The sequence below is a fragment of the Triturus cristatus genome, chromosome 3_2 (assembly GCF_964204655.1).
Source record: "Triturus cristatus chromosome 3_2, aTriCri1.1, whole genome shotgun sequence".
Classification (NCBI taxonomy): domain Eukaryota; kingdom Metazoa; phylum Chordata; class Amphibia; order Caudata; family Salamandridae; genus Triturus; species Triturus cristatus.
This window is the reverse complement of record NC_140584.1, coordinates 885,471,678-885,493,827: the sequence shown is the minus strand read 5'-3', so window position 1 is coordinate 885,493,827 and position 22,150 is coordinate 885,471,678. Positions and strand designations below refer to the sequence as shown.

Sequence of the window (22,150 nt, the reverse complement as noted above, 5' to 3'; positions counted from 1 at the left end):
GCTCTACATGAGGGACAGCACCTCCTACACAATCTTATGTTGAATATTTGAGGCAGGGATAGCTAGAAGAAATTAGGAACTAGGGAGCTACAGAATATATTTATATAAGATATGCATCTGTGTAAACAGCACATGCACGCACAGCCCACGAGTATATACGTTTATATGTACAAAGCACACATATGATGCAGGCAGTAAGTGCTCACAGGTATTCTGAAGACCTGCATGGTGGAGTCTATGCATATGGACCTCCTTTCTGTGAGTACTGGTGATGTGGCCTTCATATCTCCAGTGAGCCTCAAACTCCTTATTCTGTGCTCCTGCTGTGCTCTCGTTTCGATGCCAGAGAGCAGTACCTGCCTGGCGTTCAGACGTTATGCACAGGTGCGTCCCTCTGGCTATTCTTGCCTGCTATTACTGGCGCCACTGCAGGCTATGCTGTTGTCGCCCAAGTTTCTCCATCGAGCGGATTGTGTAACGTCATCGGGTGCTAGGTCCCCTCTACTCCACACCTCCCTAAAATCAATGAGTAGCAGTGCAGGTGGCGTGTCCTCGTCAACGGTGGTGAGGTGCACAGTATAGGAAGCTGGCTCTGTAGATTTAGGGGTGTTGCAGGTAAGTAAAGGTTGGAACCAATGGGTCTTTTCCTTAGTGTGGGTAAACCTCCTTTTATGCCACCCTAGGGGACACATGCCTCACTCTGGTTGGCTGGGTCCCCCATCTGCAAGATGGTGGGGACTGGGTGTTGTTTCACCTCACCCCCCCCCCCCCACACCTGAGGGATGGGGTTGGCAAAGGTGGGCACAGCTCTCTTCGTCCCTTGGTTGTCCCGCCGGTTCTCCCGCCCAAAGTGGCAGGCAGAACCAGTGTGGACCAGTTGCTGGAAGTAGCAAAAGGCCTGGGGAAGCTCACAAAGGCAGCAAGCCTTTGAAGATTCCCCTTTGTGGACCCTGCCCTTCCTGGGGGAGGAGGCTTGGCACCTCGTCCCAGGATGTGCATTGTTTCAAACCCCCGAGAGCAGCAGGCTCTTGACCCAGGGGCCCAGAAACGTATCTGGTGGTGGCAGCTGGTGAGCAGCCAATCGGCCTGGACACTAGTGTTAGGTCATTTTTCAGGGGGCATCTCTAAGCTGCCCTCTGTTTGAATTTTGCATTAAATCCCACACTGGCATCAGTGTGGGTTTAATGTGCTGAGAAGTTTGATACCAAACTTCTCAGTTTTCAGTAAAGCCATTATGGTACTGTGGAGTTCATAGTGACAAACTCCCAGAACCATATACTCTTAATGGCATTACTGCACTTACAATGTCTAAAAATTGGCTTAGACACTTTAGGGGTTCAGGGCTCTTGCACCTGTACCCTCACCACTGGTATCATGCACCCAGTTAGAGGGGTGGGTGATCAATGCCAGGGCAGTGAGCTTTAGGCATAGCACACAGGGATGTGTGCCATGTCGCCTTTGCGCTTTGCAGGCTGCGTGTTTTGGTGCACAACAAAGGCAGTGTGCGAGTGTAAAGGTACAGGGCCTCTAAGGGTGGCACAATAATTGCTGCAGCCTTTAGTGGCCTTCCCTGGTCACAGTACCCTGGGTACCTAGGGTACCGTTTACCAGGGGCTGACCTGTGGCCAGAGAGTGCCAATTGGGTTTTGTCTTCAATGCAGTTTTAGGTAAAAAACATAGGCCCTGGGTACCTGATTGGCAGGAGCCCAGGGCACACTCAAAGTACATCAGCAGTTGAGCAAAAAGTGGGGGCAACTATGCTGAAAGAGGGCACTTTCTTACACACTGGTATTAGCAAGCACCCACCTTCTTGTTCCCAGCTAGGCCACAGCTTCATGTCTTTGTTTTTAACGTGAGATGTTTTGTGGACTATTTCAGACCTATAGAGTTTTGTCAGGATTTGTTGTGCAAAAATACTTGTTATGGAAAAAACTTTGATTTGATTGCTAGGTATTAAGTTTAATCTAAAAAATGGCATTCACAATCTGCTGTGCACCCACATATACATTTCACATGAGGAAATAAATGTTGTGCATGCTTATCAGGCCCTAGATTTTTCAAGCACGCTGAACTGGAAACTCTGGTGTTGAAAATGTATTACTCTCTTTGCTTGAAGGGCTATTGGAGGTACTACTGAATCCACGAAAGCAGTGTCCAATTTCTTCATTCCACATGAAATTGTCCTGATGAATGCTTCTCAGATCAACCTATTATCGACATCATGGCTCAGTGAGTTGAACGGCTTAAATGGATATTGATCTGTGGGTCATGAGTGATTCACAGCAAAGGCAAGTATGCTTTATAGTTTTCTGTTGGTCAATAAATTGAATGCTATAAATTTGGCAACTAGTAGCATCTGTTTATAGCTGATAGAAGCAGCAGAAGTGCACTATGAAAGTCTAACTAAAAAATAAAAAAGTTCTTATTTGCTAGTGACCGAAGTTCCTGCTGCTTGAGTGCCAGGGTGTGGGCCAGGTCAGTTGAGGGGGTCCCGCCTGCACTCCAATTCCTCTATTTCCCGTTCCAGTTGCTTAATCTGCCACGATTCCTCCTTTTTTTTGGACTCCAGTCAGCGCCTGGGCCTGTCCCCTGAGGACCGTTTTATACACTTCCCACAAGGTAAGCTGGGAGTCCACCGAACCCTGATTTTCAGCAAAGTACTGCTGAGAGCATTCCTGCAGCTTATCCCTCGTGGAGTTGTCCCGAAGGCGCCATGGGTCAAGCCTGGGAAAGGTCGCCCTAACGGTTGTTGTCCCCATGAGGACCACCTCCACTGGGGAGTGGTCCGAGATTCCCCGGGCCAGAAAGCAAGAGTCCGCGAATTCACCCAAATGGTCCTCCCTCGCAAAAATATGATCTAGTCTTGAAAAGGACCCATGTCTAGCGGAGTAGAACGTATATTGCCTTAGGGAGGGATGATGCGAGCGCCACACGTCTCCAAGGCCCATCGCGGTCGTAAAGCCCTGCAAACCCATTTCCCCCCCCTACTGCCCGCCCCTGCCACTGAACGATCACCGTCAGCGTCCATGACCACGTTTCTGTCAATTCCGAGCACGAGGGTGCCCTGAGGGAGGCCTGTAGGCTGGGCGGAATATAACAAGAGCAGGGGACTAGTAACCTCCCCTCCTATTTAAACTGCTACCGACGCCATATACCCCGAGTCCTCCGTCCATGCGCCATTAATGATCAGGGGCAGTGCGGTTCGAACAAGGATCCCCAGCCCCCCTGGAACCCAACGTGAACCCTGAATGAGCCACCAACTTGTAGCCAAAACGGTCTAAGGCCTTACACCTGTTGCCCCGAAGGTGTCTCCTGAAGGAGCACCACATCCGGGGAATGGCGCTTCACGTGTTGTAGCACCAATGTTCTCTTGATCTTGTTACCCAACCCATTAACATTCCACGTCCAGATTCGCAGTTGTCTGATCACCCTTTCCCGTACCAGGTCCCATGATGTATCGAGATCGTCCTCCTTCTAAGCCCGCCTCTCCGACGACCCAACCATGCATTTAAGTGTGAGCCACCATGAGCTAAACAGAAACAACCCCCCAGCCCCAACCGTCCCCTCCCAACCCAAACCCCCCTCCCTGCTAAGTGGGCCCCCAACCACCCACCCTGAAAACTTGCAGAGTGCCAATGACATAACAACTAAATGGACCCCACCGCAACCCCCCCGAACCCGCCCCTCCCGCCCACCCCTAGATGTCAATACCATCAACCGGCCAAGGCACAACTATTGAACCGCCAGCATGTGATTACAGCCCCACAACAGGCATCCCGCCTCATAGTCGCCCACCCAACATCCAGAAAGAGAACCCGGACACAGGCAACACCCCGCCCCCCCATTCTCCTACCGATGTAGTTTTTTGGAATAGCAAGTTGTGTTCCAATTGGACACTGTAAGACGAGAATAAATAATAAATAACAAGAGGGTGTGGCTTATTTATTGGTTATATTTTTAAAGCACAGTATGTTGCCAGTCAGCCTCTTGAGAGTACTGTATTGTTTAACAGAGTGTGTAAGAAGACCTGACAGGCTTTTCCCGTTGTAAAATAAAACCTATTAATTCAGTCAGTTGAATTAAGACTCAGTAGTTTATTTGCCAGCAAGATGCACACGTTGTTCATGCCAAGCAATTGGTTGAAACTGCTAATTACAGCAACATTCACGATCTTAGCTCAAAATTTTATTGGTAAAGTATATCACAGCCTGGTGTCATCCCGGTAAAATTTATTTATTTCGTATTGAACAGGGTCATAAAATCCTAATTGATTGTGGTACAATATAAATATTTGTTAGAGCCATAAGATTTACAAAGGTAATATACATTTCAGTAAAGCGATTGATTGTTTGAAAATCGACATTTCCATCTGGTGAAACCATTTCATAAGGTTGGGTCTTTACCAATTTTATCGCTTTAAACTGTATGTTTATCCCGCTATTAATATAGAAACAAGTATCCCCTTCATAGTAGCTGCATATTTCACAATGTAATGAATCCAAGATGTATAGAGTTACCGCGTATAAAAGTGATTTGTTTTGGTCTTTTATATGAAAAGTCTATAAAAATTCAAGCAACTATGCATTTTTTTGATTACACATTGATAAAAAAAATTACAAAAAATGAGTATTAGTTTCATAACCTTAACTGCTGCAGTTTATTAAAAAAATGAAAAGGCATTGTCATTTTACAATACCAACAGCTCAAACCTTTGCAATAGGAACACCTCTGGCATTCCAGAGTGCGGTGTCTGTGAAGCGGGTGCCGCGCTCAGTACTAAAGTTAGAATTTAAAAAAATGAAGCCGAGCGCGGCGTCCCTGAAGCAGCCACCGTGCTCAACATCAAACCTTTAAAAAAACAAATATTTAAACTGAGCGCAAGCCCTAAAGCGTGCGCGGCACTCTGCATGCATATACAAAAAAAGCAGCCGCCATTATCCCCATCAGTGTCCATTGTCAAAATAGTGCTCACCAACTAAGATAAAGCTGACAGTTTAACCAGCCAAGTAAAGGTCCAGTCCTTATGTTCAGTAACAAATGGCGGCACTAAGGAGGGACTAACAAGCCTCATAATGAATCGGAAGCCAGCCTTTATGAAAGACAATGACACAAAGCCAATGACTAATATGGGCGAAGAGTGAGCGGGGCTGCTGGTGCATACCCTAATACAGCATGCCTCACAGAGCGAGCAGTGCGTGCGGGCTGTCGCTACGCTCAACCTAAAAAATTGCTTACTACAAAACCTATTGGAGGAGTTTGTAGCAACAATTAAAGGAAATCTGTCTGTCTACACTGTGTACAATTTGAGTAATAGCAAAATACACCTTGATCTTCCTTAAGAAGAAGACAAAAGAAAAAATGCCTACCGCTTTGTAGTGGCTATTTATTACATGGGCCAGGAGATAAATCTTTCGGAGTACCCTGCCAAGCGGGCGTCAAATTATACCAGTAACTAAGTTCAACCTAAATAAAGACAATCAAAAGGTTCCTTACCAATGCACCACTTTTGGCAGAGACAATACAATAATTGTGAATGGGTTGCGTGATGCTTTACAGATAAAGAAAATGTTTGGTGCTTCAGGACTCCTCACTAATCGTGTTTATTCTTTGCTTCTCTCTTCAGACAGTTTCTTGCAAACATGGTTGCCCGGTAGTAGAGGCTTCATAGCCTGGTGAGGGTCATTGACCAATAATGTCCAGTTCGGGATACCCACCTAACCAAGGAGCGTTTGGTGCAGAACCAGGACGATATCCCTCTCACTCAGTTCAGTATGCCTTCTCCAGTGGGCGACATCAACAGGTAATGCAGTGAGATTGACTGAGTGGTCTGTGCGCAGTTGTCTCACCTATGATGGAAAATGCTGTTAGAAAATGACTTCAAATGAGAAAAGGGTCACTTTTGTATATGATTTCGGTATACAACAAATACCAGCTAGCAGCTGCTTTCTCTCAAAATACACTAATAAAAGTATATAACTGGTACTTGTATGCCGAAATAATCACAGTGAACATTTGTGTGGATATAACATGTTTATATCGCTCAAAACACCGTTAAATATTTATTCTCCGCATCTCAGATTATTACATCTTTTGCACATAATTGAGTTAGCACAAACAATAACTTTGCATACGTATCTTTCCTGATTAATAATTCAGCAGTGATGGAAATGTACATTTCTGAGGTGCATTAAGTGACCAAGAAATTCCAACTCTGTGGCAGTATTCGCAAGTTCAGCGCTAGGGGTCCGAATGTTGCCCTCCGTTGGGAGGGGCATTGGGCTTGTGGGATATTTACTACTTCCAATTTGTTTCAACACCCGGAAAACCTATGCAAATTTGTTCCTGCCAAAGACCGAAGGAGCATGTGCATTTCTAGCCTGGGAACAGAGAGGAAACCAGGTGGAGTGCAAGTGACTTATCCACTGGGAGCAAAATTCCCAAGAAAGTTTCATTAAAATGTCAGTCAGAAGCTGGTAGTGCCTTACTTGTGATTGCTATCACTCAAAAATGCTAGGCCACCAGAGGCTTAGTCTGTTCTATTTGTAGCTCCTAATTCTGTGCTATCTTTCTGTTTCGTTTTGTGGTGGTTGAAAGAGACAGATCCTATGATGGTGGTGAATGGAAAATGGGGGTGAAGCATCCACTGTTATTTTGCGTCCTTTCAGTGAAGCAACACTGAACTGTATTACATTTTTTAGCTGTTTTGGTATTGGCAAAATGAAAGATATAATTTTGCAACACGTGTGATATACACAGCCGCATGGGACTATTATAATGGGTGGGCTGTTTGTTGCAGGGATATATTTCATGTTGGAGGTAAGAAAGGTAATTTATGGTGCTGATCCTGTGGGTGTTGTAATTTATGCAAGGATAGGGTAGGGAGAATATAAGGGGCGGGTTGCGTGTCGGACATTTTAAATTGGGAGAGGTTTTAGTCTACATGCTTCTGCTGTAACGTTCCATGATGCCTCGTGCCCCTGGGTAGTTGTGGGCATGTGGAACTCTGTCTCAATGCATTTTTGAAGTTGTAGAATGTTTTGGTGGAGCTTTTATAGTACTGCTGGTAAACCACATTTTCTAGTGTCTTCGATAGGTTGGAGCTTTGCGTTGGCTGTTAATCATGTCCATGATTAACGTGAAAGTTCCATCTATTTTCCAGGCCCACGTGGCAAAATGTCATGACATAGCGGTCAGAGACCCGGTTAATTTGGCACCCTGTTTGGACATATTAAAATGTGATTTTTTTTTTTTTTGTGTGGGGGGAGGGGGTCTGTAAGACTAATAGATTTATGGTTAGGAAATGTTAAAATTTTAGAATTTTCTTTTAGTATGTAGATGTATATCTTTGGAATTTTGTATGAGTGGCACATTTTTCTATTTTGCATAATATATGAAATAATGTTTTATTTAATATATTACGAAATCTCCTGAACCTGCGATAAAGAACCATCTGTCGGTATTTCTGGAGTCTTATAACACCCTTCTCTTTACTCAGACTAGTTTTTAGCTAGGGTGTAGTACAGAAACGGCACTCCTGGTGTCCTCAGCAAAGCTTAGAAAGGTCCCTGACCAAGGCAGGTCAGCTGTTCTCATTCTGCTCGCCCGGAGTGTAGCATGTGACATGGTCTCCTACCCTACTGTGCAGATTAGATCACAGGAAGTGTATTAAAATAGCGCTCATCTTTTCTAAACTCTCGAAGTTTTCATGTTAGTGAGGGGCGACTCCTTCTTGCCACCCACCACTTCAAATGTGGTGTTCCCCAGGGCTCTTCCCTGAACTCTGTGCTTTTCAATCTTTATGTTCATCCACTGTCAGACATCATTTGCACTCCTGGTTTCATTATGGTGTCTTATGCGGATGACACATAGATCATTGTGTACCTCATGCCCAACACAGGTCTTTTATCACGAACACTTAACCCCTGCCTAAAGCAGGTCACTGACTGGATGGCTGCCAGCTGTCTCATGTTAAACGTTGATAAAATTGAAGTTTTGGTGGTTGGCATTAATCCTTTGCTCTGTAGCCAGCTAAGCTGGCCCTCCGCCTTTGGTAGACCATCCGTCCCCCAAGAAAATGTGATAAGCCTGTCTGTCATACTGGAGAGCAATTTCATTATGGCTGCCTAATCAAAGAAGCTGGTATCCAACTTCTTTTGGCCTCCTAAGAGCCCTTAGAAAGATGCTTAGCTGGCTACTTGTTATGGTCCTGAGAACGGTGATTCAAGGCTCAATACTATTCAAAACCTTAACTACTCCGGTCAGTCGACTCTGTTGCAACAAAACAAATTCAGGTTGTACACACTGCATCGGCACAAACACTTTTGGTTCTTCACAAATGTCAAACGACCTCTCCGGCACTTGCCACTCTAAAATGACACTGCTTGGTAATGGGCAGCCAATGTAAAGTGCTGTGCATAGTTCATCCACGGTGCGAGGCACAGGTAAGGTCCCCGTATCAGCCCTATTGTACCAAAAGAAAGCTGAGAGCTAGTAACCAGAGTCTTCTCTCCATTCCCAGCGTGAAAAAAGCCAGATAGGTTGGGCGCTTTTTGCCCACCTTAACCCCAAACTGTGGAATGTCTTATCTCTAACCCTTAGGCGCAACAATAGCTTAGCTTTAGGAAACAACTCTAAACCTGTTAACATAAGATCCTTGTACCTAAGCCTAGTACACATTCGTGCTGTGAATCTCATCTGGGTAGCCCTGTACTCAATAAATCCTTTTGGATTTGAATTAAAATGTTTCCGAAAGGGTGGGTAACTTGAGGCGAAGAAAGAACTGAACACAGGGTAAGATGACGGACGGGAGAGGAGCTCACTAGGAGAGCTCCTCTAGCTTGGGATCACTATGCTGGATATCCCTGTTTAGCTCCATCAGACCCCTCTACCGAGCTATAGAAAAGAGTAATTAACTTCACGAGTAACAGGAATATATACACTGCTTACCTCCTCTACAGCGGGACAGTCTGCAGGGTCCTGGAGTTCAGCGTGCGTCTCGCCATCTGGCATGGCCTCAGAGCCATCGCTGACGGTGCTGCTGCTGACTGTCCCCACCAGAGTGCAATCGCAGAGCGCTGCCTTTGGAGTATGAGCTGGTCGTCCGTTGTTCGGTAGTCTATTGCAGGCACAGGAGCACTCTAGAGACCGGACCACCCTGCCCTCCCCCTACGGGAGTGAAGACCTAGACTGCAGGAGCAGTCTCTGATTGCAGGAGTGCGGACCACTTTCGGGTGCTGAGTCGTCCGCTGTGCGAGAGTAGTTTGTCAAGCACAGGAGTACACCGGTTGTTTCACAGCACCCGCTGTCGTTTTTCATGTCTTCGAACTGGCCACATGATGCGTATGCAGCCTGAGTGTATGTGAGGGGCCCAGGCTGGACCTCCAGCCTCATCACTTAGTCTGGGGTCTGCATTGTATTCCCGGGCATTGCCCTCATTCTTTGCATTCTTGGCACTCCGACCTCATTGCTTCCGTTCACTCACGGGGCCACTTGGGCTATTCCTGACACTGAAGGCTCATAGATCCATCACAACCTGTTGACTTAACTAGGAATACCTCCCAGAATCTCTAATTCCTGGATAGGGGGAAGAACATCAGCTGCCTATACAGTAGTCACAAAATGGCTAAAATAGACCAGTAGATAAACAAAGAAAAAGGACTGCATCCCAAGAGGACTTTTAACGGAAATAGACAGAGGACTTAACTGACTAGATCAGTGTTTGCAATTAACAGGGCGGCCATCTTGGACTGATTCATTCGGAATGGGTGGGCATTCTAAGAATACAGTCAACAGCCGCATCTCACAACCTCATCCCACACCTCAAACCTAGCTGCACCTCTCCCCAAAATGGCAGTTCACTGCATATACACCACCCCATCTGTTCCCCGCTAATCAAGTGTTACCCCGCACTATGGAGCTCACCGGTAACTACACCTAATCCATCACATACCCCCCAACTTTTCCAAAAAAGTAGGTAAAGGCTTTAAACACAACTGTTTAAAATCTCACCCTGAAACTCCAATCTCTGATCCATACTTCTCAATGCACAAAGGGCTCATTACGAATGACATCATCTTCTATACTAAAAGAAGAGCTCAATGGAGAAAAGCCTTTCTCGCTCTCTTTAAGGTCGCTATCATGAGGAAAACAGTGCACGGATTCACACTAACTATCCTCCCATCCCTATTCTATAACTCAGCAGCCACCATCACTATCTATCATAATGGAATCATCCTCATCCAATCATCCTACCCCAACCTAATTCTGATAGATCACATCTTCCCGCTCATCATGGAAAGTGTCAATATAACACACCCCCTCCACACCAGCCAATCACACCGAAACTACCAACTCTCAACCTGATCCCCAATTAAGTCCGGATACACAGCTGTCCCCATCGGCACTGACACTAACTCTAGACCCAAGCGACACCCCAGCTAACACATCCCACCCTATAACTGTCTCACACCTTAACACCACCAATACACTCACTATCCCCCCCACCCCGCACTTCCACCCCATCATCCCCCGCACCATTACTCCCAGCACCCCACTCACAACCCCTAGCCTAGCCATCAACCATCCTCGTAACGCCACTCTTCTCCCCTATCCCCCCCCTATCCCTACCCCTCCCACAACATCAACACTAATCACTCGGCTCTAACACAACATATAACCACTACCTCTCATCAGCCCGACGGCCCCACTGCCCCCTCTATCCTCACCTACACCTCTACAGATCCTGACACAGCCGACTTTCAGTCCCCTCCCAATCCAGCTTCTTCACTTCCTCCCGCCAGTGACATACACACAGAAAGAGTTCTACGCATCGATCCCGACTTCCCCCGTAAACGGTACTAAAGATGCAACCACTCCCCCTACACCCACTGTCCATCTAATAAGGACATTCTCACTCCAGACCCCAGACTTGACATATTATCAGCCCTTAAGCAAGTCAAAACTGACATCCAAACCCTACACGACCTGATTATACAGCAACCCAAGATCACACACACTAAACTGGAATACAGATCTTTCCCACACTTCAAGAACTCTAGCCGCTCCCAACATCTACTTGTAAGCTCCCAGGATCATGTGTCCCCACGTTGGAGCACAGTGCCTTACCCTAATGCCTTATCCCACCCAATCAGGATGAAAAACCCTTTATCTGCTAAAGAATTGGGGGCCCTTCTTCGCTCTTACGAGCTATCTCACCTCCCACATAACGCTGTGCATCCAGTTAACATACATAGAGATTCCCTAATCCAACCTATCTCGATCAACACATAGAGCCACTAGACACAACCCCAGAGGCATAGTTGAAAATAACCTCACGAGAATCCCCCTCACAATCGAACCCACCATAGTATCCAACAAGACGCGGCTAAAATGTATTCTAAACTGCAGGTCTGCATCTAGACATGCTGCCGATATAGCTGACCTGCTACTCACTAACAAACCTGACATTCTAATCCTGACGGAAACATGGCTAAATGAAGCATGTACTCCCATCATGGACATTTTGCTACCCCGTAACTATGACATCACCAGACTAGACAGAACGGATAGGCAAGCGGTGGGATAGCCTGCATACATCAGATCAATCTAACAGTGACCAACTCCAATGCTCCCGCTTTATCCTCCAGTGAATACCTCTGCTTAAACATTGCTAGTAATAACGAACAAATATGTACTGTACACGCATTCTACCACCCTCCTGGAGATAACCTCACATTCATAGAACACCTCATGGATATTCTAGCGTCAAATGACAGCCAACAAAATAAGAAAATATTCCTGGGGGACTTCAACCTTCACTGGGATGACCAGAACGACCCAGGGGTAAACAGCCTCAAAGCTTTCCTCTCGGACTTTAATCTTAACCTAATATGTAACAGTCCTACGCACGACAAAGGCTCAACTCTCGACCTAGTATTTTCCAAATTGGACTCCACACAGCTAGACTCGATCCTCCCCTGCGATTGTTCTGACCATCACGTCATCACTTTCCAAGTCATGGAATCGGTGAAACGCCTTCCAACACAACCCCTGAGAACAAAGATCTGGAAGAGAAACCTGAACAACGTCGGCTCCAACCTTCTAGCTTCCTCTAATTCAAACTCACTATGTCCTCCGGAAGACCTAGCCGATGTCCAGGGGCTGACTAATCATTACTTTCACTCCATGAACAACCTACTAGACAAAATAGCCCCTCTTCAACTGAAAAGAACTACTTCAAAAGACTCAAAACCTTGGTATGATGGTAGGCTAAAAGAAGACAGAAGTTCACTTAGTCATTGAACGACGTTGGAGATCCGCACCCTCCGCTGACCACCTCCAATCTACTAAGATCCACCAGAAACTCCTACGTTAGCAAGATCAGAAAATCAAAAAACGACTTCTTCAGGATTCAACTAGACCAAGCCAAGAACCAGTCCCAAAAAGCTATTCGATCTTATCAAAGCTCAAACCAAGAGCGCATCCATTCTCCCCAAGGCTGTCCCTGACACTTTACCCATTTGTGATGAATTTACCTCCTTCTTCGCCTCAAAAACTGAATCCATAAAAGGCAGACCTACTCAAGGACCTCGTATCCCTCTCGGACATGCAAAAAAACTCATCACTGCCCCCCTGTTGGTGCCCAAGTTAATTACTTCTCAAAATTCAACCTCAAAAACAACGCTACTTGGTCCTATTCCAACACTTACAGTGAAGATACCATACTAAAGACGCTAAACACTTTGAAACCTTCCAACCACTTCACAGACCTGCTTCCGGTCAACTACTTAAACTTAATTCCTTTGTTACTACCTCTTTGGACCAAGATCATAAATACCTCCCTCCTTCAAGGATCCATTCCAGACATCCTGAAAACAGGTTAGGTATCCCCTATCCTAAAGAAACCAACAGCTGCCCCTTCGGAACTAAATAACTATCGTCAGATATCCAACATACCTATGCTAGCCAAACTTTTGGAAAAATGTGTTAACATGCAGCTGAACAGACACATCGATCAATTCAACCTGCTTAACCAATTTCAATCAGGCTTCCGAGCAGGTCACAGCACCGAATCAGCCATGACGCACATAATTGACGCTCTAAAAATCTTGGACCAAAACGAAGCCTGTTTACTAATCTTACTCGACCTGTCATCAGCATTTGACACCGTCAAACACGGCAACTTGCTAGAACTCCTGAAACGCAGAATGGGCTTGTCTGGAGCTGTATTTAACTGGTTTGCCTCTTTCCTCGATAATAGATCTCAAAGGTTCAAGGTCAATCAATCCCTGTCCAACCCCATACCAGTCCCGCTAGGAGTTCCGCAAGGATCCTCCCTCTCACCCACTCTTTACAACCTTTCCATGGAACCACTTACCGAACTTCTCGCCAAGATTCACTTCCATATGTATGCAGACAACACCCAAATCTACATCAAGATCCACTCACTTGAAGATATCTAATCACTCAACACAACACTACAAAAACCCAAAAATGGCTGGCCGAAAACCATTTGAAACTAAACTCCCTCAAAATGGAGTTCCTCTTAATCGCTCCCCCTAACAAAGCATCCACTATCCTGGACTGGATGAAGCACTTAACAGCTCTCCATGGACAACCTCTCATCGTCGAATCAGCGAAATCGCTAGGTGTGACTCTGGACAGTAACCTAAAGATGCAGAAGCAGATCAGTGCTTCCACAAAAGGAGCTAACTTCCACATGAAGACCCTGCAAAAACTGAAACCCTTCCTGCCAGCTTACAATTTCAAACAAGTAGTTCAAGCCCTAGTAATCCCAAGAGTGGAATACGGGTCTAACTTTATGCGGCCTCCCAAGGTCGTCGACTGCCCCGCTAAGAGCTGCTATCAACTCCGCTGCGAGACTCATCACGGGCTCTAAGAGAATCTCTCACATCTCTCCTGACCTTAGAGCCCTCAACTGGCTACCGTTTGAAGCTAGAATTCATCTGAAAAATCGCTTGTATGACGCCCAAGGCCATACATCCACAATTCTCCGCACTACCTAGCACAGAAACTGGTGCTCTCTGTGGGCAATAGAACCTCCAGGAGTGCCAAGTCTCTTCTACTGAAACCACAATGATTTGCCAAGAAAAAAACCTATAACCGATCCTTCTCTGGTATGGCTCCCAGGATCTGGAATGCTTTGCCCACAAACAAGATTGAACCCTTCCACTGTCTCCTTCAAAAAAGAAGTGAAATCGATCCTCATGGCTAAATTCACTTGAATTTACGGACTTATTACTGTATTTTAATTACTAGTTCCGGTTTTGAGCTCCTTATATTATTCACTAGTTTTTACCTCTGGGAGTTTCATAAATCAGTATCACTTACATCTGTGTTTGCTATGTCTAATCTACGTCTGATAAGTAATGCGCTCCGATACCCGCAAGGGTCTTGTTCGCACTATATAAAACTTTCAAAATAAATAAATAACTGACTTGGGCAGAAAACACCCTAGCAAGACTACAGAGGACGGAGCCGGACGGGAACATACCGGGAAATTAGCTACTACATACCCAGCGCAGAGTAGGAGAGATATGGGGCAGACTAGATTGTATGGTCCGTTGTGAATATGGTTAGTTGCTCCATTGGGAGGGAGGATAAGTCAAGTAGCTAGCATGGTTACGTAAGTACGAACAACTTACCCCCCTGACCCCATCTCTGTTATACTTGTGCTCCGTAAAACAGATGGCAGCTATATCGCCACACAATACGGTATTAACTCTCTTTTACATACCCACCTATCCACTGTGTACAAAGAAGAGATGGGGTTGACCCCAGACATCCAGGATCACTTTTTGAGTGATCTTATACTCCCTAGTCTCACCGATGATCAGCGCAAGGGACTCAACACGGAGGTGAGACTGGAAGACTTGTAGGAAGCACTGGCGGACATGGCACGCTCTAAATCCCCGGTCCCTGATAGTCTCCCTGTAGAATTCGGCATTACTACATTGCCGCCCTTCTCCAATACCCAACGCTCTGGTGTGCGGAAGGCACTAACGTAGAGAAGGACCTTCTGGCGGATTGGGGCTGGGACAATAACTTAGAAATACCTCATGATGGGATCTCGGACGCCCTCGGAATGCCTATTTGTGGTACGTCAGGTTGCTGGGGTATGGGAATTGGTCACACTAGCGCTGCGAAGGGCACCATATGAACGAACCCTACCATTACAATGGCTGCGGAATTCTTCCCATATCCAAACTAATGGATTTAACGAGTTGGTTCGAGGGGTGTGGGGGGAGTGTCTTAATGCAGACAGCCTATATTGGAATGGGTCCTTCCTCACGTGCGCTGATGCGCAGGAGTGCTTCAGGACCCCAGAAGGGCTTTTTTGGTCAATATGCAAAACTCTCACACACTGCGCAAGACATGTGGACTTCCTTCCCTGAGGACCCAACGAAGTCCCACACATTGATGGTGATTTTAGACCCCGGTATCCACAGGGGATTGATTTCCCTTCTATACTGAGATCTCAAGGCCGACCGCAGTGTCGATGTCGCTCACATTCGAGATAGATGGTTGACAGATCGATCGATACCCCTCACAGACAGTGCATGGCGGCGAGGGTTTGTGTAAGTACGGGAAGTGGCCAGCAACGCTCTCTTCAAGCTTATACAGTTCCATTATTTACATCGCACATATATATGACCCCTCTCAGATTAGTGCATATCCATGCGGTGCTCTCCTTGGAGTGTCCCCGCTGTGGAGTTGAGCCAGCCATGTTCCCTCAAATGATGTGGGATTTTCCTCGACTCTGACATTATTGGTCTTTGGTATTGGAGACGCTCCGAGATGGGACTGGCCTTCGGATTGAGGAAACTATTAAGCATTGCCTTTTAGGTTTGTTTTCAACCCCATAGACTAGGAACAGTATGTAATATAAATTTGCGAACTTGGGACTGGTACTCGCTAGGTGTCGCATAGCAATGTACTGGACACAGCCCGTGACTCCTAAATTGCCTAGTTGGATAGCCGATGTGTGAATGGGGGGGGGGGGGCATAGTCCGTACGGATGAAAATGCAAAACAGGATTTTGAGACATGGGGATTATTGCTGAGCAAATTACGGTCTCCGACCAGGTGGCTGTGGGATCAGATATCCATATACAGACTGGAACTCCCTAGACTGGGAGTGACAGATGTACCCCTGAAAGTCAAGATAATACCAATTAACTTTATTGACTTCCTGGACGATGAGGGAGACAGGCTGATCACTGCGGAGGGCTGAAACCCGAAATCTTAATTTGTGAGGGTGCGGGTTGTCGTCCCCCCCCCCCCCCCCCCCCCCCCCACCCCCACCCCCACCCTACAGCTCAAAACGCCATTGCATTATACTTTATGGGGCATACACAGGGGCGGGGGCCCGGCACTTTGTTACCTAGTACATCATAGGTTCATTTAAGGAGGAGAAGAGATGGATTGAACTGTATATCACATCGATCCTTGACACCAGGAGATATGTAGGAATGCTGCCTTGCCAACTGTTGTACAGTTTTTGATTCTTCCTTTTAACAGTTCTGTGTTTACCGATAATTGTAGTGCTGTTATTCAGAAAAAAGAAAATCGGGATGTGCAGCCTTTTTTATATTGCACTTATGATGCATGTTTTTGGCATAACACTGTCACGTGTACAGACCAACAGAGAAAAGCAATTATATACTTTATTTCCTAGAGAAAAAAATTCTGAAATCAAGCTGTGAAATAACTTTGTGGACTATTCAAATTCTTGTATTCCATAGGGTGAGGTGAGGTTTCAGAACTTTTCTTGATTGTAAAGTAGACAAAAGTGGCTCTACATTGTAGCCTGCCTCTGTCTCCAGACCGCCACTTGCCTCTTTATGGCCTTTCCTTTTAAGATCTTGAAACTGAGCAAATCAATCGCCATGTGAGAATTGTTTTGGCCACAAGCTCAGGGGAGGAAGTAGTATTATGAAGCGAGGATTTTAGCACGGTCTACCACGTTCTACTTCGTTAATTTTTGTTTTTTTAATCTTTTAAAAACAGTCTCATGGCAAGTTGTGAGAAAGTGGCTCTGTATATACTGTTCCTTAATAGGTACAGAGTCCACAGTCCCCCAGAGGCTGATAGAGGTCAAAGTTAGGTATGACCTTACTCTCAAAAGTGGTAGCTTGGTCGAGCAGTAAGGAAGTACCAGAGGACAGTGTAAAGCATTTATTGTACACACTCAGTCAGCAAATGGTTTCACACACTCAATAACTGAACTCTAGGCCAATGGTTTATATATATATATATATATATAAAATATATGCTTGTTTTATTTTTAGAACCACAAAGGGGATAAAAATATACTTTCTCAGAATGAGAGGTTGAATATAAATACTTTTGTCTTAAGCAATAAATTTTTGTAAACGGTTACAGTTGGTTGCAATAAACAATCCTATTTCCTAAACATAACAATGCATTGAGCTCAATGGTAAATTCAGGTTATTTGTAATAAATTGCATTTCAGATTACTTTTGGAATTCCAGGTCTGGCTCCTAGATCCAGCTCTGGGTCAGTATTCAGAATCAAGTGATGAAAGTCGACTGTAATGATTTTTAAATAATATTTAGCTATTTCAAAAGTTAGCACTTAGAAAATATTTCAAAGAAAACATTCAATGGATCTCTATGGCAAGAAATTCAAATTGCAGGTAGAGTACTTTATCGTTACTTTAGTAATCCAGGACTGGGTACCTAGACCCAGGACTGGGGTCCTTATCAAAAACAGGTAAGTAATTTCGTTTGCAGAAATGGTACGATTTTAAAAGAATATTTCAAATTTGCAAAAATAGACACTTAGAAGAAATTTCACAGAAAAGCAGACAATGGTTTCCTATGGGAGAAAAATGAGTTAGAGGTAAGTATAGTTGTGGACACTTTTCAGAGTCAGGGCTGGGCACCAAGATGCAGCACTGGGAGCTCACCTAGGAGCAGGTGAGTAAATTCGTTTTTGTCACTTGGCTGATTTTTGGTGAATATTTGCAGTTTTGAAAAGTTCACACTTAGAAGATTTTTGAAGAAAAAGCCAGTCAATGTTACCCTATGAGGAAAATGAAGTTAGCGGTTTAAGGGTAAGTACTCGACTGGCAGAGTTGAAATTCCGGGCATAGACTCAGGGGTCCCCCAGTGTCAGGTAGGTACAGTTGGTTCACCCTCAGCGGTTTCAGGACAGCCGGGTGCAGAGAGAGTTAGGCCCAATGTTATCCTATGAGGGATAGGGGGGCCTTGGTTGGTGGCTGCTGTCTGGCAAGCCACGCGGCTGTGGGAGCTGAGCTCCTGGTCACTTAGGGCAAGTGGGGAAGTAAGTTAGTGTGGAGTGCACTGCCAGGGCCACTCGGGCGGCTGGGTGCAGGGTGCTTTTGAGCCTTCGGGCGCTCAATGGAAATCAATGGGAATGTTCCGGTTTGGAAAAAGGCTGCAAGCTCGGGGACGAGGATGCTTCAGGTGCCACCACCACTTCGAGAGGTAAGTTGGGTAGTTGTAGGTTAGGTGGGTACCCCGGGATTGGGCACAGGGGGCCGCAGGGCGCCGGGTGCAGGGGTGCCTTTTGATGTCGGAAATCTTACCCTCTTGTTGATAGCGGTTGGGGTGGCACTCTGTTCTGAGGCTGCAGGCTTCTTCCGGAATGTCTAGGGGGGTCCTTGGGTGCCGGACTCGGGGTCACAGTCGCCGTGGGGTCGTCCTCAGGGTCTTTGTCCACTCCGGCACTGGCCAGGCTTGGCTGGTGCAGAGTGGGTTGGGTCCGCGGTTCCGGGCTGCTGCCAGGGGTTAAAAATAGGTTTCTTGAGTAGAGCCTCTACTCATGGGAGTCCCAGGGGCTTAGAGCCAAAAGGTAGCCAGGTCCTCCGGGGTTGGTGAGGTTGCTGGCCACGAGAGATGCCGCGCTGGTGCAGGTTCGAGAGTCGACAGGCCGGTAGGGCTGGGGCCAAAGCAGTTGGTGTCTTCTTCTCTTTTTAGCAGCTGCAGGGCAGGTCCTTGTTCTTCTTGCTCTTCTTGTAGTTTTCTATCTGGAATCTGAGGAAGGAAGGTTCAGGGTGCCCCTAAATACTAGATTTAGGGGCGTTACAGGTAGGTGAAGGCCAGGGACCAATGGGTCCTTGTCCTGGGGTGGGTACACCCCCTCTCCTGCCTCTCTCCTGTGGGAGGGGGGCAGTAGCCTAATCCTGATGGGGTAGGGCCCCCCATCTTCAAGATGGCGATAGCCCGGAGATGTGCTTCACCTCGCCTCCCCCACCTGAGGGGTGGGGTGGGCAGGCTGGCACATTCCCTGTCCTTGTATGGGGTTTCCGGCCAGCTTCCCTCCAGAGTGGGGGGTTGCAGAGGCCTGGGGAATCTCCAAGAGGCGGCATGCCTTTGAAGCTTCCCTTGGCTCATCCTGGGGGAGGAGATTTATCACCTCCCCCAGGACAGGTATTGTTGCAGGCCCGGGAGAGCAGGGGCTCTCCCACCCAGGGGTCCAGCAACGTGTCTGCTGTGTGGCAGCCTGGGCAGCCTCAGAGCAGACGTGGATTGTAGGTTAGCTGTAAGGGGGCATCTCTAAGATGCCCTCTGGGGTGCTTAGTACATTAAATCCCACACTGGCATCAGTGTGGGTTTAATGTGCTGAGAAGTTTGATACCAAACTTCCCAGTCTTCAGTGTTGCCATTATGGTGCTGTGGAGCTCGTGTTTGACGAGGTCTCAGCACCATGTACTCGTACATGGCAGCACTGTACTTACAGTGCCCAGGAATGGACCTGGGTACTGTAGGGGCACAGGGCTCCTGCTCCTGTGCCCACACCATAGGAATAAGGCACCCAGCCAGAGGGGTGGCTGACATATGCCTTGGCAGTGTAGGTGATGGGCATGGCACACAGAGATGTGTGCCATGTCGACTCTTGGTTTTGTCCTGCACCCAGACACTCAGCCTGCAAAGGCAGTGTGTGTGTGTAAGGGCACAGGGCCTCTAAGGATGGCACAATGAGTGCTTAGAGGCCTTCCCTGGTCACAAGGCCCTGGGTACCTAGGGTACCATTTACTAGGGGCTGACATGTGGCCAGGGTTTGCCAATTGGGAGTTTTGTATTTTAGGGAAGGAACACAGGCCCTGGGCACCTGATTGGCAGGAGCCCAGGGCACAGCAAGGAAAAGTGTATCAGCTATTAGGCAAAAAGGCGGGGGGGGGGTTACTGCAACAGAAACCCACTTTCTCACACAAGTTACATGGTTTTCTTTAGGGGTATAATTAATTTTTGTTGTAAGGCTGCCGTGGATGATGGGCAGCATTCTAGGGTGACCTTCTGCATACCGGAAATATTCCGTACCCTCCAGACGATACTCCGTCCGTAGCTCGTCAAACGATTTAACACGTCCCTTAGCCAGCAGGTCCCCCACCCTGGATATCCCGATCAGATCCCATTTCTCGAATCCCTTTGTGTGCCAAAGTTTCCCCAACATATCGGAGTCAAACAGCGGAGTGGCGAGGGTGAGCCTATCCTTCCAACCCTTCTAACCGCCTTCCACACGTGCACCGCCACCTTGGTTGGCCCCGTGAGGGACCCATCCGTTGACCTGGAGTAGAGTGCTCTAAAGTAATTACCCCCGCGCAGCAACCACCGGTCCATAGCGAAGCCGGGGCTCAGCGCCGGACTGTAGACTCCATGGTTGATCGCACTCAACTGAGAGGCCCAATAGAATCTTCTGATGTCAGGAAGCGCGATACCCCCATCGTACCACGGAAGGGTCAGCTTTGCAATAGCTATGCGCGGACGGCCATCCCACAGCAACGAGCGCTGGAGGCTCTCGACCTCCCGAAAATAGCTTGCCGGGACCAGCTCCAGGGTATTCTGCAGGGCATAGAGAAAACGGGGAAGAGACATCATTTTGAACAGCGCGGCACGGCCAAGGAGGGAAAGCGGCAGCCGCCGCCAGCCCGCCACATCCCGCCGTAGGCGCGTCAACGGAGGGAGCAGGTTTCTCTCATATCGAACAATTGGATCGGTGGAGATATAGATCCCCAGATACAAAAAACCCTCCCGGGCGATCTGGATCGAGCAATTCCGCGGGAGAACAGGGACGTCTCCACTCAGGGCATACAGATACGACTTCCCCCAGTTAATGGTGAGACCCGAGTTCCTACCAAAAGAAGTCAAAATGTCACAGACAACTATGAGAGTCTTCCTGGGTGAAGTGAGGTATAGCAAAATGTCGTCGGCATAACGAGAAATGCGGTCCTCATGATCTGGTGACCATCGCATCCCCCTTATGTCTGGGTGCCACCGTATCCAGGCCGCCAGCGGTTCAAGAGCGAGAGCAAACAACAGCGACAGGGGACAACCCTGCCTGGTGCCCCTCCCCAGCTCGAACGGACGGGACGCCCTACCATTGACCGCGACTTTAGCCAGGGGTCCTTCATACAGTAGTCTCACCCAGCCAACAAATCCAGGGCCAAAGCTGAATTTTGCAAGTGCGGCCCACAGATATGCCCACTCTACCGTGTCGAAAGCCATCGTGGCGTCAAGTGCTGCCACAATGGTCGGCTCCCGCAGCGTCCCCGTCCTTGCGAGCACGCCGTGGATGCGCCTAAGGTTCAACGCAGTACGGTGCGGGATGAAACCAGATTGGTCCGGGTGGATCAGGTCCCCGATCACCCTGATCAAACGGTTGGCCAGTATTTTAGCGAGTATTTTCGGCTCGGCATTAAGTAGCGAGATCGGCCTATATGAGCTGCACTTATTCCTGGGCTTGCCATCTTTGTGTATGACCACAATTGTCGCCAGGCGTTGGTCGAATGGAAGGCATCCCGTCTCCCGCGCCTCTACAAACATAGCTCGCAGATGTGGAGCGATCTTGTCCGGCCAGAGTTTATAGAACTCAATTGGCAGGCCATTCGGGCCCGAGGCCTTGCCCGGGCGCAGTGAACGGATAGCACCCGCGACTTCGTCAGCTGTGATGTCACCATCTAGATCTTCCCTGTCTATGTCAGAGAGGCAAGGCAGAGCAAGATCGCGCAGAAGTTCACACGAGTCCTCCACCGGCCTGTCCGACACAGAGGTATAGACCGTGCGGAAATAATCTGCGAAGCACGGGACTATGCCATCCGGCTCAGTGACAATAACGCCACCCTCTGTTACTAGTTCCGGCACCAC

The 22,150-nt window shown here is 47.4% G+C and overlaps 1 protein-coding gene across 33 annotated transcripts in view; it reads left to right on the top strand.

The window, feature by feature from the left end:
• The window catches only part of NCOR1 (nuclear receptor corepressor 1), a 1,832,391-nt gene that overhangs the window by 76,475 nt on the left and 1,733,766 nt on the right, over positions 1-22,150 (top strand). For 32 of the 33 annotated variants that reach the window (XM_085649294.1, XM_085649293.1, XM_085649281.1 and 29 more), the window contains 2 exons: positions 2,117-2,288; positions 5,624-5,800. In XM_085649294.1, the coding sequence (XP_085505420.1) occupies positions 5,693-5,800 (108 nt within the window). In that variant the 5' untranslated portion in view covers positions 2,117-2,288; positions 5,624-5,692. Of the gene's footprint in view, positions 1-2,116; positions 2,293-5,623; positions 5,801-22,150 lie in introns of those variants that run through there. The other variant, XM_085649269.1, reaches the window with a different exon arrangement.